The sequence below is a fragment of the Astyanax mexicanus genome, chromosome 6, assembly GCF_023375975.1.
Source record: "Astyanax mexicanus isolate ESR-SI-001 chromosome 6, AstMex3_surface, whole genome shotgun sequence".
Classification (NCBI taxonomy): domain Eukaryota; kingdom Metazoa; phylum Chordata; class Actinopteri; order Characiformes; family Acestrorhamphidae; genus Astyanax; species Astyanax mexicanus.
The window spans coordinates 25,637,742-25,663,758 of NC_064413.1; the positions used below are offsets into that span (position 1 = coordinate 25,637,742).

At 38.8% G+C, this 26,017-nt stretch overlaps 1 protein-coding gene across 1 annotated transcript in view; it reads right to left on the reverse strand.

Moving 5' to 3' along the window:
- sspo (SCO-spondin) overlaps positions 1-26,017 on the reverse strand; it is a 121,648-nt gene that overhangs the window by 36,020 nt on the left and 59,611 nt on the right. Inside the window, exons 69-101 of the mRNA XM_049480406.1 lie at positions 25,488-25,658; positions 25,190-25,360; positions 24,364-24,443; positions 24,034-24,203; positions 23,658-23,704; positions 22,729-22,929; positions 21,633-21,803; positions 21,292-21,489; positions 20,913-21,012; positions 20,489-20,709; positions 20,170-20,319; positions 18,696-18,862; positions 15,861-16,006; positions 15,084-15,304; positions 14,629-14,664; positions 14,371-14,535; positions 13,820-14,029; positions 13,175-13,342; positions 12,680-12,814; positions 12,321-12,564; positions 11,157-11,309; positions 10,930-10,976; positions 10,083-10,253; positions 8,645-8,824; positions 7,796-7,951; positions 7,405-7,526; positions 5,950-6,086; positions 5,723-5,769; positions 4,410-4,667; positions 2,987-3,148; positions 2,316-2,432; positions 2,005-2,143; positions 1,192-1,388 (exon numbers count right to left, since the gene is read on the reverse strand). Coding sequence (XP_049336363.1) covers positions 1,192-1,388; positions 2,005-2,143; positions 2,316-2,432; positions 2,987-3,148; positions 4,410-4,667; positions 5,723-5,769; positions 5,950-6,086; positions 7,405-7,526; positions 7,796-7,951; positions 8,645-8,824; positions 10,083-10,253; positions 10,930-10,976; positions 11,157-11,309; positions 12,321-12,564; positions 12,680-12,814; positions 13,175-13,342; positions 13,820-14,029; positions 14,371-14,535; positions 14,629-14,664; positions 15,084-15,304; positions 15,861-16,006; positions 18,696-18,862; positions 20,170-20,319; positions 20,489-20,709; positions 20,913-21,012; positions 21,292-21,489; positions 21,633-21,803; positions 22,729-22,929; positions 23,658-23,704; positions 24,034-24,203; positions 24,364-24,443; positions 25,190-25,360; positions 25,488-25,658 — 5,058 coding nt within the window. The remainder of the gene's footprint in view (positions 1-1,191; positions 1,389-2,004; positions 2,144-2,315; positions 2,433-2,986; positions 3,149-4,409; positions 4,668-5,722; positions 5,770-5,949; positions 6,087-7,404; positions 7,527-7,795; positions 7,952-8,644; positions 8,825-10,082; positions 10,254-10,929; positions 10,977-11,156; positions 11,310-12,320; positions 12,565-12,679; positions 12,815-13,174; positions 13,343-13,819; positions 14,030-14,370; positions 14,536-14,628; positions 14,665-15,083; positions 15,305-15,860; positions 16,007-18,695; positions 18,863-20,169; positions 20,320-20,488; positions 20,710-20,912; positions 21,013-21,291; positions 21,490-21,632; positions 21,804-22,728; positions 22,930-23,657; positions 23,705-24,033; positions 24,204-24,363; positions 24,444-25,189; positions 25,361-25,487; positions 25,659-26,017) is intronic.

The following is a 26,017-nucleotide window of genomic DNA, read 5'->3' on the forward strand; positions in this document are numbered from 1 at the left end:
CAGTAAGATTTTTAAATTAGGGCGTTTTTTTACACCAGCATTAAATTTGTTCAGGTTAAAACAGACACTGGTTTGGTTCGACTAAGAACCGATGCAGGTATGAAAACAGTAACCGCAACCGGACCGAGACCTGCTAGTGTAGGTGGTCTTGGTCCAGTCCCAAACAAACTCTGGAGCGGTTCACTTGTGGTGAGAACGGGATCCAGTCTCAATCCGATCCAGCAATCAAATATACTTCTTTTATTTTAGCTAAACTGCTGATAAGGTGTAGTTTAATCAGATATATTAATCAGATAATGCTAATTATCACACCTATGAACAAACGCTGTCTCTGCCGTCCATGCTAAGCAGTTTCACACTGAACGCTCTGCTGTGTTCACTGCTCACAGCCCTACGACTCCGTTTACTATGTGTACAACTGTGCTGCACGTTCCTATTAAAACACTGTGTTTGAAAGTGCAGCAGCTAATTTTCAGCGTTCTGTTTTAAAGCAGCTTCACACTTCACAGATATATATGTGCTGGAACACAGAACCTTTTCGCGCCAGACAGCTCTGACCAATCAGAGGAGACAATGTGCTCTTGTGATTTATTGGTGCGTATTTTTGGTGTGTTTAGGTTTGTGTCTGTGTGAAACCAAACCAAAAAAGGGAGAAAACACTTCAAAGTAGCAGTACTAGTTGTTGAAGCAGAGGTAGTTGTAGAAGTAAAAGCCATCAGCAGGAGCAGTAGTAGTACCCTAACAATTCTAGGAGAGTTGAAAAGCACTAGTGCTTGGGCGCCTAATAAATCTGCACCAATCTATTTTACAGATAATTAAAGTGGCTTAAAGTGATTAAGTGATTAAAGTGATCCTACACTGCTTAAAAACACCTCATACTCAACACCTAATACTCATACACTGCTATAAAAAAGCACCTATTCTCTTTTTGCTTTTCCCTTTATTTGCAATCTGCACATACACACAAAAAATGACTGCAAATAAAGAAATACAACAGGCATAATATCTTTAATTTGTTGTTATTATTATAATAATGGCTTAATTGTTTATTCCGAAACTACAACAAATACTTTCCCGTCTAGGAATTGTTGATTTCTTTAAATGTAATAAAATATATTATAATCATAAATGGTAGTGTTTTCACAAAATTACATAAATAGACTGTAAGTATAGATTATAGGTAAGGCAGACCTGGACATGCAGGCTGAGTGCAGGTCTGGTTCTGCTCAGTCTCTGAACAGGGAGGGCCTCCAGGTTTGTGTGTGCAGGAACGTCTCCGTATCCTCTGTCCTGTCCCACATGACACTGAGCACTCACTCCAGGACCCCCATGAGCCATACGTTGGGCAGGGCTGGTTGGTACACACCAGCGATCCATTTATACACACACTGTGGAGGCAAAGAATATGCAGGATTCATACTTGTTTTAAACAATACAATTTCCATAATTTTTTCATGACTTCTCCATACCTTCAAGGCAAATTTTCATGAACATATCATTTTTAAAACATCATAACAATAACAATAATAATACATTTTATTTGTAATGCACTTTACATTTCAAAGAAATCTGTACATCAGTGCAGACATGGACAATAAAACCAAAAAAATCAACTAAAACTATAATTAAAACTGATTAAAGTAAGCTTAAAATAAATGTGATAAAATGTTGAATAAATCTTTAATAATAAAATGTGTGTCAGATCCTGAGAGCTCCATTGTGTAGGGCTAAATTACTGAATTAACTCTGAGTTGATGTATTTATTAGCTCAAAATAGATTTTCTCCATCCATAAACTAAAACACATTTGTAGACCAAGATGTGTATACAAAATTTCCATGACTTTTCCAAAAACTTTTCCAAAATTTATTCAGGCCTGGAAATTGCTATATTTAAAAGAGTCTCTAAGCTGATCTTTTAATTTTAGGTGTAAGTGGAAAAATAATAAGACCACCTCTAACATGCCAGCCTTAAATGAAACCCCTGTTTCCCTGTGTGCTCTTACCAGGTGTTGCAGTCGACTGTGACGTTCTGTCCAGGTGAAAGCTCACGGGTGCCGTTCTCTGTGGGGAGTCCACAGCGACAGGCAGTCACTCTCACGCACTCACCTTCTTGTAGAAGCCATCCATCAGGACAGCGGCAACCTGTACACAAAAAAAAGAGACAGAGAATGATTTGTATCAATTTAATAGAATTTAATTGAGATGTGCATACAGTGTCGCATCCTTAAACCTCTTGTGAGCAGACACCAGGGTTATTATAAGTTTTGCTGGTGACATGTTACGGGTACAACATAATGAGAGGTGGGACCAGTACCTGGGTGACAGGTTCCCTGGAGACACTGCACATGCTCCCAAAGATCAGCACAGCTTCGAGGACACTGATTGGCACAGTTAGCCTCATAGACCCGCCCTCTATCCTCACAGCGTTCACCTGTAAGTCATCATAGATGCATGAGAGGCCTGCATGTGTTACTGCATGTGTATGTGTAAAGTTATCATCCAAAAGTGTTTTTCATGTTATATGTTTGTCCCTCATATAAAAATTTAGACTCCAATGAGTCAATTGCAGCATTTTGTTCTGTAGATTTATACATTCTTGGCATTCTCTCTTAACTGGCTTCAACAGGAGCCTCCTGGAAAGCTTTATTAAATTATCATGACGACGTTCCATATATTTTAAGCACTTGTTGGCTTTGAAATTGATCCAAAACTAATCATCTAACATCAGTACCCTCATTAATGCTTCTGGGACTGAATGCAATCTAACTACATAAGCAAGTCTGGCAAAAATCACATCCACATTCAATTCTGGAGACTCCACATGCATATCCAGCAGGTCAGTGCAGCGTTTTTTTGCTTCAGTGGAGCATGGCAAAAGTCATGGGACATGGGATCAGTTGCATTAAACACAAATAGAAATCATGTACTGTATGTTTTTGTGTCTGATGTGTGTGTGTGTATGTGTGTGTTTGTATATATACACACCAGGACAGAGTGCAGTGTTGCAGTTCTGGCTCTGGCTCTGCTGTCTTGTGCAGCTGGGTCCAGGGTTCACTGCCAGAGCTTTGCGCTCGCGCTGACGAAATCCTCCACTACAAGGGTCCTGACACACACTCCACGGCCCCCATACAGACCACTGGCACAGGTCTGAGTTAGATAACACATCAAAATGAAACACTCAGCATGAAACACTCAGAGCCTCCACAACTTCTCAGAGCGCCATTGAAGGTTCAGCAACATCAAATGCTAATATGTTCATTCTTTTTTTGTCTTCTGTCTTTATTGCAGGATACACTACATGATATATACAGCTCTGGACAGAAATAATCAGTTTCTCTGATTTTGCTATTTATAGGTATGTGTTTGAGTAAAATGAACATTGTGGTTTTATTCTATAAACTACGCACAACATTTCTCCCAAATTCCAGATAAAAATATTGTCATTTACAGCATTTATTTGCAGAAAATGATTTAAATAACAAAAAGATGCAGAGCTTTCAGACCTCAAATAATGCAAAGAAAGTTATATATATAAGTTCAGAAATCTAAATTTGATTGAATAACCCTGTTTTTTTTAATGCATCTTGGCATGTTCTCCTCCACCAGTCTTGCACACTGGTTTTGGATAACTTTATGCCACTCCTGGTGCAAATATTCAAGCAGTTCAGCTTGGTTTAATGGCTTGTGATCATCCATCTTCCTTTTGATTATATTCCAAAGGTTTTTCAATTTGGTAAAATCAAAGAAACTCATACATTTTAGTTGGCCTCTTATTTATTTCCAGAGCTGTATATGTCTCTCAAGCCCCTCGAAGCTCCCCCCTACACTTGATGGTGATCATGAAACTCTTTTTACCCTGGTCTCAACAGCTTGTTTAAAGAATGAGCTTTCTGATGCCTACCTGAGCTGTCTGTGTGGTGTATTACTGGCTGACTCATGCTGAAGCATCATCTTTAACATGGAATGTAACTTTGATTCTGCCGTGATATTCACTTTCTAGATAACATTGTCTAATTATAAGAATTGATAGATCTATTAAAAAAAAGTCTGGTCATTTGGCCTTTGATTGCTCTATAAACTATGGTTCTCAGATTCTCCTTAATGAAGACCTCTGCACTTGTATCTTCCCCATAGCAGTAAGAATATGTAAATATGTTCAACATGCTGAAGAATTGTGGCTGTAAGTAATTATACAGCAAAAATAAATTTAGTATAGACAATCTTTCTTGCTTTAAACGTGGTGATTAAATCTCATTAAAATTCATACATACTGTATGTATGTAACTGACTACTGTATGTAAAATTCCAAATTACTAAAGATGATTACAGTATGTTTTCTATATTTTGGCCAGTCACAGTTAGTTATGGTGGTTGTGTAAAGTCAGTAATGGTTTAGAATTAGTCACACCTTCACAGACGTCAGGTTGGGGGCAGATTCTTTCTTCTTCCAGGGGTTTGGAGCACTCGCCCTCTCTCCCCTTGACAGGCAAACCAGTGTCGATATCCAGACACGCCCGGAAACGCCTCTGCACAGACACCAGACCAGTAGCATCCACGTTCAGACCATCATCTCCATCTACTCCCATTTTAGAAACGGAGTGGAGGAGAGAGGTGGCAGGAACACATGGAGAGCAGGGGGTCCATTCTGACCACTCACTGAGAGACACTAAAAGAGAGAGAGAGAGAGAGAGAGAGAGAGAGAGAGAGAGAAAGAGGAAATGAGGGAGTGATCAACAAAATTAATAAAGGTTTTGTAAGATTTACTGAAAGCAGAGTTTTAGCTGGATTAATCACAGAAGAGCCTCTGCAATTAAACTGATACAGGATTTGGCAAGCCGATTTGTGCAGGATAGGAAAATCCCTATAATCTGCCCGAATTAGCACAGATAGCCCAGACTAAATGGTTGTATCTAGAGATACATCTGTGCTAGTATACTCAATAAAACAAACTAATTAATGATAATATTAATATTTTTAATATTAATATTTTATCAGGTTTATTCTGAGCTATTAATACCATCCATATTAACTCAACTACAGATTGTCAGATTGACGTGTAAAACTATAAACATTGCAGATTAGGGTTAAAATCAGGATTCAAATTGAAAATTGGGCCAATGCTACTTAAGCCCTATCCAGATGGGATTTGTTTCTCAGGGGGTTCTGGGGTAATTTTCTCTTTTATGGGGGTTCTCTGTGATTTTATTCCTGTCCAGAACGACCATGTATGTGTTTTTCTCAGACGTCTTCTGAGAAAATTACAGGCAAAAATACCTACAGTTTTTCGCTGAACTCTGTGGTCCTATAGTAATTTTATTCCCGTCCAGACACACATCCCAGGGTTTCATCACATTACGTTTGATAAAATAGCTATTTGTCACTGCTACACACCGAACTTACACTTTAGGCAAGTGTTTCCACGGAGATCCATGTAAACACAACAGCGAGTGGAAATGGAGGAGCTACTGAACACGATGTCATGTGAGCAAGAAAGCCTAAAATCTCCTGCTGTTTTTTTTTACTGTAGTGTGGATGCAGGATTTGTATCGCTGAGTAGAAGTGTAAAATATTTTTCACAGACGTCCCCTTGAAAAACTAATTGCGTCCATATAGGGCTTTAGGAGCATATTGTGTTCAGCCCAGAAATGGTCCAAGTGATTTATGGGAAGTTAAGTTCATTTAACAAAGGTTCTGAACTCTTCAACGTCTAAACTCAGTTACCTTCACATCCTCGAGAATCACACTGCAAAGACCCTCCATGGCACAAACTGAAATACAGACATAAAGACATTTAGAAAAAAAACTTAAATATCAGAGGCAATTTAATTTCTTTCTCTTAGTTTTTTTATCTATTCTGGCTAATCTCCAATTAATATTTGAACTAAAAAGCATGTGCAGTTTATTAATCTTAAACAAAATATGCAAAAGTCAAGTGTGTGTGATCTTACCATGTGCTGCAGCCTACAGTGAGCTGCGTTCCCTCAGGGACAGTGACGGGAACAGGAGGGCCTGAGTCCTGCTGGAGGAGGTGAATACAGCCACACTGCTCTGGAGGCACACACGTGTCATTCTGCTGCAGCAGACCCTGGAACCACCAAAAAGCATGGAGTTTTAGAGACGCTTGTTGGACTGTTTTAAGGGCATCACACTGCATTTTGAAAGTTGTGTTTGGAAAGAATTCATGTACTTGTTGCTAAGTTACCCTGCTGTGTGTGTGATGTTAAAATTAGCTCCTGAAAGTTGACAGACTAACACCAGCCTTATATTCTTGGAAATAAAATGTGAGGTGAGAAAAAGCAATGTGCAAAAGTCTTTGGTCACCTGAGATTATATTTAGAGATGTTTATCAGGGCAGTAACGGTTTATAAATATAAATAGAACTTTATACTGAGCAAATGTTTTATGCACCAGTAAACAATTCAAGCTAAAATGCTCATATCACATTGTAAGTGTTTATTTTCTGTGTAAATACTGAAATTAGGACAAATTTAAATAATTTTGAAATAATAATAATTGATTACATGTTTGCATAGATTAACCAATTCAAAACTCAGCATCCAGTAACTGCTTTGACTAATTAATATTTAATGATGTTAAATCAGTTGAGCTGGTGAAGAATTTGATTAAATCCACAAGCTGGATGGGAGAAATCTGAAAGTTATTGTAAATAAAGCTCTGGAAAAAAACTAAGACACCACTTAAAAATGATGAGATTCTTTGATTTTACCTATTTGAAAACCTCTGGAGTTTAATCAAGAGGAAGATGGATGATCACAAGCCATTAAACCAAGCTGAACTGCTTGAATTGTTACACCAGGAGTAAAGGCATAAAGTTATCCAAAAGCAGTGTGTAAGACTGGTGGAGGAGAACATGCCAAGATGCATAAAAACTGTGATTAAAAACCAGGGTTATTCCACCAAATATTGATTTCTGAACTTTTAAAACTTTATGAATATGAACTTGTTTTCTTCGCATTATTTGAGGTCTAAAGTGGTCTCTTAATTTTTTTACAGAGCTGTATGTATAGATGTTTTACCACTTATTGAGAAAATACTGTAAATCAGGTGCTGATTGGGGTTATGCGCCTAAGGAATGCTTTTACAGTACTACAAAATATATCCCAGGACTTTTGCCATGTCCCATGGGAGCTAAAGAACTCTTCACTAACCTGTGTAAATATGCATGTGGAGTCTCCTGCACTGAATGTGTTTGCACAGACAATTCTAGACAGATGACGCTGACCACAATCATTACCGCACAATGAGCTGTTCACTGTGGGTGGTAATGCCTTCTATGATGCCTTTCCATTAAAAACAAATGCCTGCATAACTTAAAAAATGAAATGCCCCATCCATGTCAGACTCAATGAGAGACCTCTCTATGTGTAGAGTGTTAAGCTGACCTGAGGACAGTAGCACCCAGCCGTGCATTCCGACTGGCCCATACAAGCATCCCTCTGGCCTTGAAGAACACACTGCTTTTCACATGGAGAAGCACAGTCTGGCTGGAAAGGTTTGGTGCAATCTGGGAGAATCATGCACACAGACAATACCAGACAGAGAAGGACAAATATATTCCATTACAGAGATAACACACACTCTTAAATATAGCAGCCTGTTGATGGAGATACAGGGTACAGGTATGAACTTTCAAACAGAAAAGTAACAAGATCCCATAATGCCTCACTGACCTTAACATTCTCCAAACATCAAAGTGGATATCAGTATGGACTGACACACACACACACACACACACACACACACACACACACACACAAGCTGTAGGAGACTCACTCTGACACTGTTGCTGTTTGCAGGGTCTGCTCTCAGTCTCAAGTTCTGTGCAGTGCTGACCCTTAGTGGCAGTAGTGAGTGGTGCACGATACCGCTGCTGAAATGGAGACACACAGGAACACACCGTCCACTCACTCCATCCAGACATTGGACAATCTGAGACAGAGAGAGAGAAAGGGAGAGAAAAAAATAATAAGGGTATGAAATCTAATCTAAACCAATAAAATCGTTCCTAAGATTCCCAAAATTTCTGCTACTTGAAAAAAAAATATTTTTTTCACTTTCCCTTTGAATATTATTCATCAGCACAGATTTTTTTATAATTTTGTCTCTTTCACACCTTTACTGTTTAACACTTTTTGTTTACTAAATAATTATAGCTGTATAGCTTTACAACAACTTTACAATGTAAAAATCATCCAAAGACAGTAAACACATTAAATGAGAAGAGGTGTGTCCAAACTTTTGAATGTTACTGTATATTTCATCTTCAAATTTCTTCAATTTTTTTCCTATAGGTCTTGTGGTATCAGACAGTGCAGTCTGATTGTGTGATATTGGCTTTTATACAGATTTTAAATGGATACAGTGTTTTAATGGATTCTGGTGGATTTATTGTTTCCTACAGGAACGAATGGAGGTTTGACCAATGAGTGATGAGTATATGTTGATAAATAGCTTGTTAAGTTTGTTAAAAGCTTGTTAAATGTGAAATCTCTAGCTTTGTATCTTAGAAATCTTAGAGTTTTGACAGAGCTATGCGTTTTTGATGGTGTCATTCCAGCAGTTCACAAGCATCATTCAAAGTATACAGACCACCATTCATTGAGTCATGTGGAGAAAGTTCACCTGGGCAGGGTCTCCTGTAGCACAGCTGAGTTTCCTCTCTGTCTCTCTCTGCTTCTATGTGCTCAGGGCAAGCATGGTCACCCTCCTCCTCCTCACACACACACTGTCTGCGTCTGTAAGCGACACCCGCACCACAGCTTCGCGAGCATGGTGACCAGATTGACCACGGACACAGGTCATCTGCAAATGAGGAAAACAGGACCAGGGACAGCTTTAGAACCAAAAGATACAGTATTTACTATAAATTGTGAAACACAGTGGGGAAAATAATTATTTTGTCCCCAGAAAGACAGAATATTAACAAAATATTAAACAAAAGTTATAAACTGTTTACAAAAGTTTCATTTTATTTGCGTGTATTTGATTCCCTACTAACCAGCCATAATTCCCACAGACCAGTCATGTGTCCATGAGGCACACAAATTAGTCTAGTCCTCACTTCATTATGTATAAAAGACACCTCTCAGAGAATCAGTCTCTTTGATTTTAACCACTCAACAACCATGGGCAAGACCAAATATCTGTCGAAGGATGTCCACACTGGAATGGGCACAAGATTGTCAACAAGAAGATTGGTGATTAAAAGAATATTGTGGCCATGATATTTCAAACAGTCAATTGCTCTGACCTTGTGGGTGAGAATAATTCTGAGAAAGCTACTGTGTCAGCCCAGAATTACACAGGAGATTGTTAATGATCCCAAGGAAGCTGGGAGCGCAGCCAACAAAAAAACAATAGTCCATCATAATGGATTGATATTCTGTAGCGCTCACAAACTCATCTGAAGTTTGTTAATGAAAACCTAAATGATTTAGAGAAGGTTTGGAAGAATGTGATGAAGTCAGAGGAGAGCAAAATCAAGCTCTTTAAAAAACCAACTCGCCTCGCTACTGTTTGAAGGCAGAGAAATGCTGGATATGACCCAAAGAACACCATCCCTGCAGTCAAACTGTGTGGTGAAAAAATTCTGCTTTGGGGCTGTGTCTCTTCTAAGGGTACAGAAAGATTTCATTGCACTGAGGGGCTGATGAACAAAGCCATGTACCGTTAAATCTTCAGATTACCATCCAGAACACTGAAGATCAATCTTTCAGCTTTATCCAACCATATATATATATATGTGTAGAGAGGAGGCCAAAAACCCAACTGAGATGTGTGCAAAAAAAGAAAGGTTTGAACTTTGTGTTTACCAGCAAGTGGTTCTCTACCAAGTACTACGTCATGTTTTGCTTAAGATTCCAACACTTATTTTACATAATCAAATACAAATTAATTAATAGCATTTACTTAATGGTACTTGATGGTTTTGATCTGTATTTTGGGGTGATATTCTGTCTCTCTGTGTTTAAATAAACCCTACAGTAAATATTACAGACTGTTTGTGTTTGTAAGGGGGATAAACTAACAGAATCATTAATTATCAATAGATGATCAGTACCCAGGCATGGAGCAGCTTGGCACTCATTGGTCTCTCTCTCCGGTCCGGAGCAGTGGGTGCCGTTGTTGCGGGGTGGGGGGTTAATACAAGCTCGGCTACGGATCTGTGTTCCCCGACCACACGTCACAGAGCAGTCAGACCACATAGACCAAGGTGTCCAACCACCATCCACTGCCAAAAAACATACCTAGTTAGTTCTGCAGATTCATTCCAAAGTTTAAAATCACTTTTCAAAAGTTTCAATAATGTAAATCGTTTGGTTACAGATAAATATGAAAATAATTATGAGACGGTAGCTCTGAGATTTTACAGGTTTAAAATGGGAAGAAAACTGATAATGATGATGATGATGATGATGATGAATAGACCAGCAAATGAAACTACTAAGAACAACTACAAATGCAGAATATCACCAAGTTACATTAAAATTAACATCCAAAATATCTGCTATTTTAAAGTGTTAATCAAAAAGGCAAGCAACACCACAATTTTAATTTAGCACACAATCTTAAATATAAAGAAGAAGCAGTATAGGTTCCATAAATTAAGTTTGTAATAGAGATGTTTGAGTGTAAAGTAAAGAAAATGTACAGCATGTGAAGGTTCTTTAGAATCTCTATAACTATAATCATCTCCATAACTAATGTCTCTTTCTGTAACCATGTCTGTTTATGATATTCAAACACTGTGTACATTGTTTAAAATAACAAAATATTCCACACTTCTGAAAAGAAGTATATAATTAAAAACAATACAAGCAAATTCATTTGTACCAGACAGGTCTTAGACTTCAGTGTCAGTGTGATGTAAGTGCAGCTTTAACCTGAGTGTAAAATACTGTACCCACCTCGACACTCAATATCTTGGCAGTACTGTCCTTCAGGGACACATGTGCTGAATAAAAAAATTTTAAAAAATCCATCACGACATAACACAGAACATTTCTGCATGCATATACATGTTGTACATGTTTATTGCATTCCACTATAATTTATTTACTGCGTGAAAAAAAAACAACTGAAATCCCCCAAAAATTGCATTTACCAAGAAAAACACTTTACCAATATTACCCACCATTGTTTGCATTCCCCTTGTAGCCACGTGTCTCCGACAGACAGCTCCTGGTTGCCATGCACACATAGCGGAGGACAGAGCCCAAGGTCACAAGGTTTGTGCTGAACTTCCTCAAACTGACAGTCAGCATCTGGAGACTCTGGAATCAGTGATCTGAAAGAGCAGTATTGTAAGCTGTCATTGTTCCAGGAGTGATAACTCGCAATGTGCTCCTTTTACTGATGATAAACTGCAACTAAAATCGCTCCTTCTTTATCTCCGCTCTATAAGCCCATAGCTTTTAACCATCCATCTTTTTATTCTCTTACTTTCTACTTTCCTGGCACTTTAAGATTTTGCACTCATAGTTCAGGCAATTAAATCACTGGATTTTTGTTTTATAGCAACACTGAGTTAAAACTTTCCAGAAACAAAAACTAGTTAAAATCATTGTGTTTAAATTTACAATATGTACAATCCTGTACCTCAACTCTACTGTCTTAGTCCACATGGTAATTTCCCTTTCAGCGATGGTTCTTTATCTCTAAGCTTGTCCAGAAGGTAATGTCCACTTGAACCTGGTGGTTCAAATGTGTAAGGGTACCCGAGGAGCAAGACATATAAATTCTCATTTAATGCTGCTTGTCTAGGTTCTAATCAGTTGTGGTGTACCTGTGTTTTCTGCTTCCAAGGTTGCAATACACCAGAAATGTATTTATTCCAGACCAGTACACACATCGGTGTATAAATATTCGTAAACTCTGTCACTATTTAAACGACGCAGGAGCAGGGCGAGAAAACAGACTGATGGGGTGTAAGATAACAATGAGCATTGTGACACACCTTGCGCAGGGTGTAAGATAGGGCCCAAGGTCTTGCTTGAGCCAATCTTTCTTTACAGACATGGTGGTGCAGCCTATGGTTATAAAAATGCTAATTGTGTGGCTTAATCACTGTAGATCTGGATGGATGAATGAATAGGTAGATAAATATATGTCTTATTAATCCTAGTGAAAATGTCAGATGCTACAGCAGCAACACTCGCTGTAAACAGCAATAACAGAAGACCTGATTAAAAACCTGATTTACACAAATAATATAAAATAAGAAACAATGGGCAGCTAAACAGAATAAAGCAGTCCACAGAGATAAAAACAGGGAACACAGCTGAAAGGTTCCTCTAACCTGAAGCGTGTTCTCCGTCCTAACCCACAGGTGGCACTGCAGGAGGCCCAGCTGGACCAGGAGCTCCAGGAGCAGCTGCTGTCCCCTGAACAGGTGTGGTTGCTACAGGAAAGTACTCCATCTGCACAGCTGCAGTTATTGCAGTCAACCTGGTGCTGACTGCCTGCAGCCCAGCTCTGACCCAGAGCATCCATACAGTCACACTGCCACAACTTCACACACGTCCCATCCTGCTGCAGCTCACCTGTACACACACACACACACACACACACACATACAGATAGATAAGCAAGCAGTTGGAATAATAAGCTTATGCTTGATACTTATGCATTATGAATGATACAGTGTTTATCTCTCACCTCGAGGGCAGCGGCAGCCAGGCTGGCATTCAGTACTGGCCTTGCACTGAATGCCTTGCTGTAGATCGGAGCACCGCTGAGGGCACTGATTAGCACAGGGCACAAACTCCTGACCTGGTGGGCACCCGTGTGTATCTAGGATATAAAGAAACAGAATAAACCGCAGTTTTACACTTCATTGCATAACAATCATGATGTTCAAACACAAACACCGTGCAAATTATGGTGAATGTAGCCATCTAAGCATTCAATCGCCATCGGGAGTTCAACAGGGCATTGATCTTTCTTGGTAAACAGGAGTTTCTTTCCAAGCAGTACAGTAACTTTTAAGTTAACCTTAAAAACCTAAAAATATATTGTTGGCTGGATTTATCTTACTTAAAGGAAGCACAGGCCAGGCCTCACCCTTCCAGCACTGGTAGAAGTGTGTGATTTTTTCCAATATATTAAATAACAACAGTAAAGGAGAAATGTGAATGTTTTGTAAAGTCATACCACATGGTTTGGTGTTGCAAGGTTTGACTTGGTTCTTCTCCCCAACACATTTGCGACCCCCGTTTTTAGGGGGTGGGCTGGAGCAGGAACGTGTCCGAATCGAGCGGCCTCCCCCGCAGGCTTTATCACAGTGTGACCATGGACTCCACCGAGACCAGCTCCCGTCCACTGAAAAGAGAAGCACAGAAACACTCAGAACCTTTCATTTAAAAAGCTGAGTCTATTCATTAATATCCCATTCCATCATATAATGTAATCATCCAATAACACACTTGACACAGATTTTTAAAATATAATCTCTGTAAAAAAAAAAAAACTTAGATAAAGTAAAACTTAACATAATTTCTGCATCTGGCTTTCACCCTTAATGTAAAAAATTGGTCCGTTTTACAAAATTCATTAAAAAAACTGCAGCCAGTTCTAAACATGCATGAAGGTAAATGGTTATGTATAACTTTTTTTCCACTTTGCTTCACTTACCAACAACCTTATACTTAAAGCAGCATAACATAAAAAAGCTATTTCTGCTGCTGTATTCCCCTGAAGTTGAGGACAATAATTTACAATACTGCCATAAATACAATATTAATAAATACTATCAGCACCCCTTGTGAATATATGTATATATATAATCCCCTCTCTTACCACGGCAGGCACGAATGTTGCAGAAGCGGTTCTCTAGGTTGCCTTCAAGGATGTCCGGGCACCAGGTTCCATTAACACCCGGGGCGAGGAAGCTCCGGAAGCGTCGCTGTTGGCCCACGCCACAGGAACGCGAACACGCACTCCACTCACCCCACTCTGTCCATGAGCAGTTCCTGTGGGCACAGTCTTCACCCACACACACCCCACCATCTACCAAACAACAGAACAGCCTACTGAGTTCTTTGCATCAACAACTCCTTACAAACCAGACTGTCAGCTGGAGCCTGGAAGAATCACAGGCTGAAAAAACACATTTCTTAGACTAATATATGCATTGTTAAACCAGCATTATATACCCCAACTATATACATTTAGACAACAACAATGTACCATGCAAGAGTATTTTACAGACTGTAACATCATAGCGCATCTGACCTTACATGCATCAAAGCAGATATGACCTACATATAAGTCAAGTCTGATTTGGAAGACTAACTATCAATGATTTTACATGCCAGCATTCATGCACCAATATATTGTAATTGCATTACCAGGACACTGAGGAAGGTTGCAGACTTTTTGCTGCCTGTTCTGTCCTGCACAAGGCGCACTGACACACACTCTCTCACGAGATTTCACTGCGGCAGCACCTCCATCACTACACGTTTTACTACATGCACTCCATGCTGACCACTGGGTGAAGCCTACATCCTCATCTACAGTGAGAGAGAGAGAGAGAAATGAGTGTCAAGACTCAATAACAAGTTGGCAGAAATGTGATCTGTTGTGATCAGGTTGTAACTGAGTACCTGATAGAGGAGTTTCTTCAGTAGTAGGCACCACAACTGAAATCAGATTGGATTGATCATAGTCAGTTATAAAGAACTGTACATAATTTATACAAGCTGTTTTACAGCTGGAAATGGAAATGAATTAAATGTAAATACATTGCAGTATATTATCAGTGAGAACATTTTAGAACACCTCAAATTTCTCCTCAAAATTTAAACTTTTTTTATTACTGATACAAACCTATCAAGAGTATTCACTTCTCTTGCTTAAGTCTGTGCTACAATCTGCCATCATGCAAGTTGTCTATCACACAAGGTGGGATATTTCAGGATATTTAATGGCCTTGAACTATTAAAATGTCAATAAAACAATTAGGTAACAATTAGGTGTTTTTAGGTGTTATTTTTACTGGAACAACATTTAGCTATAGTTAAATATTTTAGTAATTTAAGAGAATGTGTTTTGGGCTCACCAGGGCAGTCTGGGGTTTGGCAGTATGCTGTTTCCTGTAGGGGTCCCACACAGTCTCTACCCCCATGGGCAGGCCTGGGTTGTGTGCAGCTCCTGCTACGTGTTTTCTGCCCCAAACCACCACAACTGAGTGAGCAGGGCCCCCAGGGTCCCCATGAGGTCAGACCACCATCACGAGGACAAGGCACTAGAGAGCAGTTCCACAGGCCATGCTGACACAAGCTGAGAGGGGCATAGAGGTTAGACATTTATCATCATACCCCACTAAGAGGTTAAGACCATACCTATTTATCATCATACCCCACTAAATCCCACAAGGTATATTGCTATTTATGCTGTTATATACATATTAGTGGTGTCATTAAATTAAAAAAGCTATTTTTAACTGTATTACAATATCTTAGGATAGTTGAAATGTAACAGAGAGCAGGATACATGCACACATGTAAAATACAGAAAGACGAGTGGTAATGACAGTTAGTTATGAGATTTAATCCGCTAATATGTCATCGCTCTCTCTGTAAACTTGGTAACATAATAAATCACATCGCTCACACATTAACAGTACTATCAAATTTATTTGATTATGATTCTTTTAAAATACAAGAATCACAGGTAAATAAATGATGTATAAGAGTTTAAATAGTAAATAGCTACACTAAAAAAAAATAGCTTCCAGTTTTGATTAAAGCCCTTCCACCCACATATCTCCAGACTCCTGGGTGGCCTGAGCAAAAGGCCTGAGTGAAAACATAAAAGCAAAAGAGACCCTTCTTACCAGGAGCTACACTCGTGCATCAGCTCCTCTCCAGACTGGAGCTCTGTTCCCATGGTAATGTTCTGCAGGTCTGGGGTTAACTCGGGGGTCATAGATACCCTCTGAAGAGATGTCAAGAGCTCCTCGTCCACAAGGCAAGGACACTCCTACATACATCAAAAATAAGCAAAGTTAACATATAAACACGTTAAACCGTACAGCAGGGGTCCTCAAACTACGGCCCGCGGGCCGCATACGGCCCCCTGCGCTCATTTGACCGGCCCCTTTAGCTCCAACAGCAGTACCTGCTCCCTGGCCCCTCACGCAAGCAGCATTAGCTATACGGGGGAAAAAAACAGTAAAAAAAAATGACAATTGGCCATCGAGTGTCTCCGTAGACAGATGAAAAAAAACAGAAGGCTATTTCCCACGGTAATCAGACAACATACTACCACTCGCTCTGTGCTGTTCGCATGAGCTCTGAGACTCACATCTGACGGAATGTCGAGGAAAAGAAAAATCGACTCTGAGTGCAGGGTATTTAATCAACAGTGGACCTCTGACTACCTTTTTGTGCAATGTAAAGAAAAGGCTGTTTGTCTCATATGCCAGGAGTCAGTCGCCGTGTTTAAGGAATACAACCTGCGCCGCCATTATGAATCGCGCCATAAAGACAAGTTCGGCTGTCTGACGGGGCAGGTGAGGACAGACAAAATAGCAAAACTGAAACATGTGTTGGAGACTCAGCAAAATTCTTTTATAAAGCAAAAACACCTAAATATATCATCAGTTCGAGCTAGCTTTCAAGTGGCCAAGCTAATAGCTAGCAGTGGAAAGCCGTTCACCGACGGAGAGTTTGTAAAACAGTGCCTGACGGCGGTTGTCAAGGAGGCGGACCTGTTCAGCGCGGTGAGTCTATCCGCACCCACAGTTACACGGAGAGTAGAAGAAATGGGCGACAATTTGCACCTTCAACTGCAAACTCAGACAAAAAGACTTTGCTCCTTTTCACTGGCTCTTGACAAAAGCAACGTATGCGTGACACGGCGCAACTGTTGATTTTCATCCGCGGAACTAATGATAAGTTCGAAGTCACAGAGGAGCTTGCTGGACTACAAAGCATCAAGGGAACGACAACAGGAGAGGACATCTACAGGAAAGTTCACCAAACGGTGGCGGATTTAGATCTGGACTGGGCTAAATTAGTGAGTGTTACCACGGATGGTGCGCTTTGAAGTAAAACTGGGTCTCCTCCTTAAACATGTGAAGGAGAAAAATTTCTGCCATTTTCCCACTACACAGAGTAACAAACATGGAACCTGACATTGACAGTCTTGTCAGCCAGAAGCAGGCTCACAGTTCACATTAACTTATGGAAAAGCACTGTATGAGGTAGGATAATGGAAATTATTACTTAATAAATCATTAAAATGTCTGCATTGTGAATTACACATATAGCATATATTATGCAACCAGTATCACATGATAAATAGTTTTTAATGTTTATTTTTAGTCCGGCCCCCCAGAAGACTGAAGAACAGTGAGCTGGCCCTTTAGTTTAAAAGTTTGAGGACCCCTGCCGTACAGCATTCGAGTAAGGGGTGGGATTAGAACTGCATTTTTCGTACTATAAATTTAACTAGATTATAAGGTACGCTATCAATGAACGTCTATTTTCTGGTCTATTTTCATACATAAGGTGCACCAGACTATGAGACACATTAGGCAACACTCGTAAGGATGCCTACATCAAAGTACGCAAGGGTGTCGCAATGTTTGCCTTCTAATGGGGAAGCTGGGGGAAGTGCCTTAGTAAACAAAACCTTAATTCTTAAAAATATATATTTTAAAGTTAAACAAGCTCTGGATGTTAATCTACACAGATTTCTCTCAAAAATCGATTACTTGAGTGAGTAAAGTGCTTATGTTTATTTACAGTAAGCTTAGATATACAATATTTTGTCTAAGGGTGAGTTTTCAATGAGGATTCTCCAGCACTAAGGCTGGGTGCAGCAGCATTACCATTAGCCATTAACCGCAGCACTAGTGGGACCTAAATGCCACCCAATAGCGCTAGACTGAGGAACCCTGAGTGTTCTCGTAACACAGGGCACTATCAGCTAGCAGTTTGTCACAAGTAGCTTGTTTTAACATAGTAAACATGCAGACTCTATTCTAATATACTTTGAATGGCAAAAGAGCAAATGCTGCGGTTAACGGCTGATGCTAATGCTGCTGCACCCAGCCTTAGTGCTGGAAAAAATCTTCTGAAAACTGATTCTTATAACAATGTACCTTAGCGAGGTGGCTTTACTGATCCTTACAACCTGACTGGTAGAATTCATACAAAAGGTGCACTGTCAATTTTTGGTAAAATTAAAGGATTTTAAAAAATACAGTACTTGGTTCTGGAAACTACTGCTGTAAGATTCTAAGTACAAATACTTAGTAACAGATTCCCATCAGATGTCTTAATAGCTTAAGATGTACTCAAGTACTTGGACAAATCTTACTCAGGTAAAAGTGGAAGCATGGAGCCAAAAGTGCATAGTAAAGATTTAGCTACATTTGAGGACAGCTATATACAAGAATTTAATAACAAAATGTATTGGTTAAACTTTTTGAATGAAAGAGACTAATAGATAATGAAGATCTGAATCTGAATCTGAATCGCCTTTATTGTCATTATAATTTACATTACAATGAAATTGGATTTGCTTCTCCAAAATGCCTTTGTTGTATAAATTAAAAAAAAAAAAAAAAAAAAAGATGCTATCAGTCTCTGTTGTAGACTGCTTAAAAATGTTAATGTTTGCAATAATAGACTGATCCCAGTAGTAGGGTTAGTAATCTGACCTGTACGCAGGTTCCATTGTGCTGGTAGGTGTTGGGTGGGCAGTGGCAGCCCTCCTCACATCCCTCTGAGTAGCAGCCTTCGAGCCCACTGAGCTGAGCACAGCTAAAGGGACAGCCCTCACCTCTCTCGCACTCCCGATACAGGCGGCCTGGGGGGCAGCCCACCTCTAAAACAAATAGGATATAATCCTTTACAGAGTCTACTTACATTACAAGGTCATAAGATACGTCAGGTATTTTAGATACAGTTGCATTATAGATTAATGAACAGAGTAAGTGTTTTATTAGCTTACAAAAAGAATAATATTGTGCAGTCACAGTAACACATACATTACTGGCACAATTGTGCATTACTGGCATTGTGCAAAAATTAAAACTCTCAACACAGGCATGTATATAGCCAAGAGGATCCAACTATTGTAGGATCCCGTCTGTCCTACAAATGACAAGCTTTATAAACACTGGACAAAGAAAATGAGCAGCTTATTTCACAGCAGGTCACCAGAAACAGATCTTCCGTATTCACAGAGGAGTGTGGAGATACAGACGACCACAGAGTAGAGCGATTTCACTTTTAAATGAGTGTGTCGCTTAGACAGGCATTTCAGCAGCCTAACCTTGCCTAGCGCTCTAGGAGGCCTTCACACAGACGGGCTGATTAGGTAAATCTCACAGTCAGATCACATTGCGCTGCTCCTTTGGCAGGGTTTAATTGCAATGGCAAGCACACCTCTGACTCAGAGTGTGTTGGAGTAGTATCCGTTCTAATTACAACTACTTACATAACAGATCCCCATAAGATACCTCCAAAGCCCAAGATCATAAATCTAAAAATGATGGTTTTACTTCAGGAGGTCAGTTTAGTTATAAATCAAGGTGAGGAACTTTTTAAGAAACAAAAAACTTCTTCAAAATTCGTTAATTCTGTAGCAGGGGTGAAAAGCTAAAATCTTATTCAGGTAAAAGTATGGACCCAAAATGTAAAATGTACATATATTAAAAAAACATTCAAAAAAATAAAAAAAGAAAGAAAAGAAGTAGTAAAACAATAAAACTGAATGACAATATGATATGTTTTAGCAAAATGAACACTGTTTCTTTAATCCAAATAAAAATATTGTCATTTAGAGCATTTATTTGCAAAAAAAAAAGAGAAATGGCTGAAATAACAAAAAAGCTTTCAGATCTCAAATAATGCAAGGAAAACAAGTTTATATTCAAACAAGTTTTAAGAATCAATATTTGGTGGAATAATCCTGGTTTTTGATCACAGTTTTTATGCATCTTGGCATGTTCTCCTCCACCAGTCATACACACTGCTTTTGGATAACTTTATGCCTCTCCTGATGCAAAAATTCAAGCAGTTCAGCTTGGTTTGATGGCTTGTGATCATCTATCTTCCTCTTGATTATATTCCAGAGGTTTTTAATTTGGTAAAATCTAAGAAACTCATAATTTCTACAAGGCTACTCACCCAGGCAAACTTGTGTGTTGCAGGTTTTGCTTTGGCGCGTCATGCCAGTGCAGGGTGGAGCGTGACAGCGGCGGCTGCGTCTTTGTTCCCCTCCTCCACAGGTCACAGAGCATACAGACCACGCTGACCAGTCATACCATGGCCCAGTATCTGAGAAACATCAACACACGAGAAAAAGAAGTATAAAATATTTACTTAAACACCTAAATGATCCAAAATGATTCAAAATGAGGTATATGAAGCAATAACATATCTGAAATGAACTGATTAAACATAAGAGATAAATTGTCACTGGCAGGCTGTGGCCAACCTCACACACCTGTGCAGGCGTGACTGTTACACTCCCTCTGTTGGTCTCCTGCTCCACTGCACTCTCTTCCATCTCCCTGGGGGGCGGGGTTATCACACTGACGAAATCGCAGCCTGACTCCACCCCCACAAGGCACCGAACACTCCGACCAGGGGCCCCATTGGCTCCAGCCACCGTCAACATGGCAACCAGGAACTGAGTCACAGTTCAGAATACCTGCCTCACAGGTGCTGATAAAAAAAATAAAAAAATCCATCAGTCCTGTATTTTAGCATGTAACAAGTTTAATATTTAAATGTAAGATAAAAAACATTGATATAATTCTGTTTTCTTCTATCCTGAGACAGTAATCAGAGATATATAACATTTTCAAAAACACTTTACTTTTACTGTTTTCACTTCATTGTAAAAATGAAAATTTGGCTGACATTACCAGTTGCTGCAATCTCGGATGATGCTGTCTCCTGAATTTGCATACTGCCAATCATTCCTGCCAGGCCACTCCCAGGATGTATTGCTGGTATTCAAGCCGGCTGAGTCACAGGAAAAAAAGATATATATATATATATATATATATATATATATATAAGATATATAAGGATATAGATTTATAAGATACAGACTTTAGTCTAACGAAGTTAGTGTATCTGAATGTTTACCAATGTTTTAGCAATTAGCAATTATATGTTTAGAGTGCAGATAAAATGGTGCAGCATTTCACAAAAAAAACACCTCTTCAACTGTTAAGTATGGAATTGGACTGAACTGATTCCTTTCAGTGCTCACAATAAAACAAAATATATTTTTCTCACTTGTGGTGCTGTTGTGGAATTTACATCTGCACTCCTCCCTCTCCACACAAACTCCATCCTGCAGAACCATGTCTCCTGGGCAACCACAGGTTGGACTGCAACCGGGTGTGTCCACACACTCCGTGTCACCATGCAGATCTTCACAGGAGCGAGGGCATGGCTTTCCACATGGCCACTCCTCCTGACCACCCCCACAGTCTTAGGGGAGACAGAGAAACCGTATGAAACAAAACAAACAAAACTGAAACTGTCTGTAACTTTTGAAGCTCTAATACACATTTATATTTTCAGGGACTAAACTATGTAAAATTTCTCCTTATAATTGAACACTTAAAGCTAACCTGAGCAGATAGTTTCGTTGTCATGGCAGCCACGGCTCTGAATGTGTTCTCCGAGGCACGGCAGACCTCCAAATCGGGCAGGGGGGCTGTTACACTCCCGCTTCCTCACTGACACACCTGCACAAGCATCACACTCCGACCATGCACTCCATATGCCCCAAGACCCATGAACTGAAGATAGAAAGAAAAAGAGGCACGGACCTTGAGTCTAGACTAGAAACCAAAAGTAAAAAATCACTTCAAGGTACTACTTTAAAAAGGCAAGGTAAAATTTAATTTTCACTTAGATATCTCCATTTACACTTTGGACCTAATTGATGCAAATTGCCTCAAAAATAATGCATTGTTTATACAGCCTGACAAAAAGGGAACCCTATAGTTTCTAAAAATAGCACTGACCTGAAGTGTTTTTGAGAAATCTATTGTGAAATACACCTAATCCATATTTCCATGCATATTCTCATAATCTCATGATGTCATTTCTGGCACTGATTCCTCAATAAATAAATAAATACTGCTAAAAAGGCTTTTTTTCAGCCAATAATATTTACTTTTAGAGCTTCTAAAATGTTTATATGAGGTTTGCAATCAAATAACATTTGAATAAATCCAGCAGTGTCCTGAGAAACAGCTTAAAAGCCCTCAAACAGAACTTAAAGGTGGAAATATCAAGAAAAATAAATCAGCCAGGTGCTGATCGTGTATTCAGTCACAGTAATAAGCCATGTAATGAACTATCATCAAAATCCTTATAGTTTCACCTAATATACACGCTAATCTAACTATGAACAAAAAGAAAATTCTTGTGTAAATTTATTTGAAGTCTGTACATTCAAAAATATAAAAAAACAGGTCGTGGGTAAAATTTTGATCAAAACATGAAAATCATTTCCATGAAGATTTACAAATTTAGGAATTTTTGAGCAGCTTAATGTCTTGTGTTATACAGAAAAATAATAGCATGTGGCTGTCTCCTAACATAAGTGTGTTATAACAAGTGAAAGGGTAACTGACAAAAACAGAGAAAAACACACCAAAATAGGCTGGGGTTCAAAGGGTTAAACTCTTATGCATGTAGCAGACATGTGTGTATAACCTGGACAGAAGGTGATGGAAGGGCATTGCTTCCTCTGAATCTGCACCCCAAGGCCTCCATGCTCCTCCTGCTGGTCTGGACATGCAGCCCCTCCTGCTTTGGGCTCTGGACAGGCACAGCTTCTGTAGCGAGAGACCCACTCAGCACCACATGTCTTAGAGCACGGTGTCCACCTGGACCATTCACACCAGCCTCCATCCACTGAGAAAGAAAAAAAATGTAAGGAATTTTTTTTTAGAAAGACAGATTTTCTTATTACTCCCAATGGTATTATCTAGTTGTAAAGGCAAGAAAAGTAGTTTGTTTATTTGGAGCGATGAGGCTAATGAATGAGGTCATGGAAGTTTACTGTTCCAAGCAATGTTGAGTTGACTTAGTTTCTATATGCTTCCATATGCCTTTATATATTTTATTTTACTTTTATTCTTCTTTTACTGTTTTTAGTTATTGCTTATTATATATATATATATATATATATATATATATATATATATATATATATATTTTACTATTTTTAGCTGTATTTATTCATTTGTTGTTGCATTCTTATAATTTTTATTACCTTAGATTTTATGATTCCTACTTATTCTTAATGTTATTTTATTTATTATTTTGTTATTTTTATATCTTATTTTAAAGTATCTCATATATCTTAATAAAATGCTGGATCTTTTTATTTACTTATACTTTTTCTTTGACAATCCCTTCCCTATGTAATTGCTCAGCTACATTGTAAATGAGGGCCATCCCCAATGTACTCAGAGTTTAAATAAAGGTTGATTGATTGATTGATGTGTTACCATGAAATATTAGCATTAGTTTCTTTTTGGTTGCAACAACTACTAACTTTTATCTATGCAATATACTCAGAAATGATAAAGAAAGTGTGTAAGAGAAGGTTATAACAAGATTATAAGTTGTTGCCAAACCTGGACATGGGTTCCTGCTACAGCTGAGCTGCCCTCCAGAACAGGTACTAAACACAAAAAAACACACAAAAAAAAAACATTAGAGAAAGTAAGAACAACATACTGTATTAAATTTCTAGTAAATTTCAGTAGTAAATGTCATTAATTTATCTTTCCAAAAATAACCCTATATAAACTATGTCTCCCTTTTGGAAGAAACCTGTGAATTTCTTTACTATTTGAAGTTATTCTTATTATGAGTGCCTTTAAGAATGAAGACATAGTCTAAACAAAGTAAATTTTATATGTAAAAAGAATGCATATGTGAAAGAAATAAATGGCTGATATCCTTGGTTATTCTATGGAAGTGCTCAATTGATCACCATCTCTCCCTCACCAGTTGTTGCAGCCATCAGCAGAAGGAACCGTGTCTTCAGGGTCAACGTGCTGACCAGTGTTCAGATCCAGACAAGGACACTCCTCTCTCTCTACACAAGCTGTGCCGTTAATGTTCAGCACTTTCCCATCAGTGCAGTAACAGCCAGCTTCACAGCGCCACTCACAGTGCTGTAGGGATCATCATCATCATCATCATCATCATCATCACAGTGCATCTGCATCATTACTTTTTGTAGTTATTTATGGAATTACTTGGTTTGGACAGAATTAGTTCTGATTGAATCAAAGTCACTCCAGAATTAGAGAGCTTGATTGAGTTTATACTCACAGCCAGATCATCGCAGGTCCGAGGACACGACGGCCCACAGCTACTAAACACAGATCCTGGCACGTCTGAGCATGGACTCACTGAAAAGACAACAAACAAAAACAAAAAATAAAGAACCTTTCGTATGCAGCCTAGAATTTCAACCTATAATCTGATGGATTTTTTTGGACGTGACCATGGTATCGTTCCAGGCCTCAAACTACCCACAGTTCTTCGAGTATATACAGCGCAAAGACATTACATGAACACAAAAAAGAATTTAGAAAATAAAGCCTCCAGAGAAACAAAATATTTGTAATCTTTTTAAACTCATCTTTACTGCTTTGTAAAGTGTGACATATTGTGTCATATAAAGCATTTATCCATATATGATATTTAATCAGAAGGAAATGCATGCATTCATGTGCATGCATTTTACTTGAGTTTGATTGATGTTTAAGTGTTTACGAAAATGCAAACCTTTCTGTTGACATCACCACACAGCCTCAATAGACTGTGACTAATAGACTTCTAAGGAACAGAAAAGTCCTTTCTAGGACCACAGCTACTGCATTTGAAGCTACATATAATAAAATAATAATAAATATGTTGAGGGTATTGCTTTGTAAGAGTGGCAAGGCAAGTAATGAAAAAGTTCTCCTTGGGAAATAAAAAAAAAACAAAACAAAAAAAAAAAACAATACGGTATATACCATTATACTCTGTAGAATTATTTAAAAAATATTAAATGTTAAAATGAATTTAATGTTTAAATCTTTAAATGTATTTAGAATAAGTCAATAAATAAAACGTGCATAAAGCAAAGACATTATAGAAAACTCTGTACCTGGACAGGGGTCTGTGTTACAAGCGACGACTTCAGTTCTGAGCCCCTCACAGTAGTCTCCTTCTCTCTCTGTGGCTGGCCTGTCACACTCACGCCGGCGGCTTTTCACACCAGCACCACACGATTTAGTGCAGTCTGTCCAAGAAGTCCACTCACTCCATCCTCCATCACCTTTTAAATGATGTCATGTCAGTTTTAAGTATATAAAAGAGTATAGTATATAAGTATATAAACTAAAAAAGAATAATAAATGTTTCTGATGATACAGTATGTATAGTGCTCTGTGATGGATACTCACGACTGCATGGTAAAAGGACACACACTTGGTCCTGGCGATCTGGTCCCATGCAAGGCAGTCCGCTACCGGACAACTCAGGACTGGAGCAAAATCGATAGCGAGACTGCAATCCGGCACCACATGACACAGAACACACGCTCCATGGAGTCCAATCTGACCAGCTTCCATTCACTAGAACGAGTTTATACTTCATTATAAACACAAGTACACACAATAGTGCAGAACTATCCAGACAACATCTTTAATTAGTATATTTAGGGTGCATTAATGTAAATATTGTATATTTCATATTGTAAGAAAAGCAATTCCAACAGAATGAGATGCTCTGGAGCAGCCACATACAAGCCAAGTGTCAAGTACTAGCTGGAACTGTATAAATCCCCCCCCCCCCCCCCAGCACTGTGGAGCTGTGGAGCAGTGGAACGGTGTTCTGTAGAGTAATGGAACTCCATTCAAAATATTTGATAAAAGTTAGAGTGGGGTTTGATCTAGAACAAACATCAGATATCATCAGATATCATGAGATATCA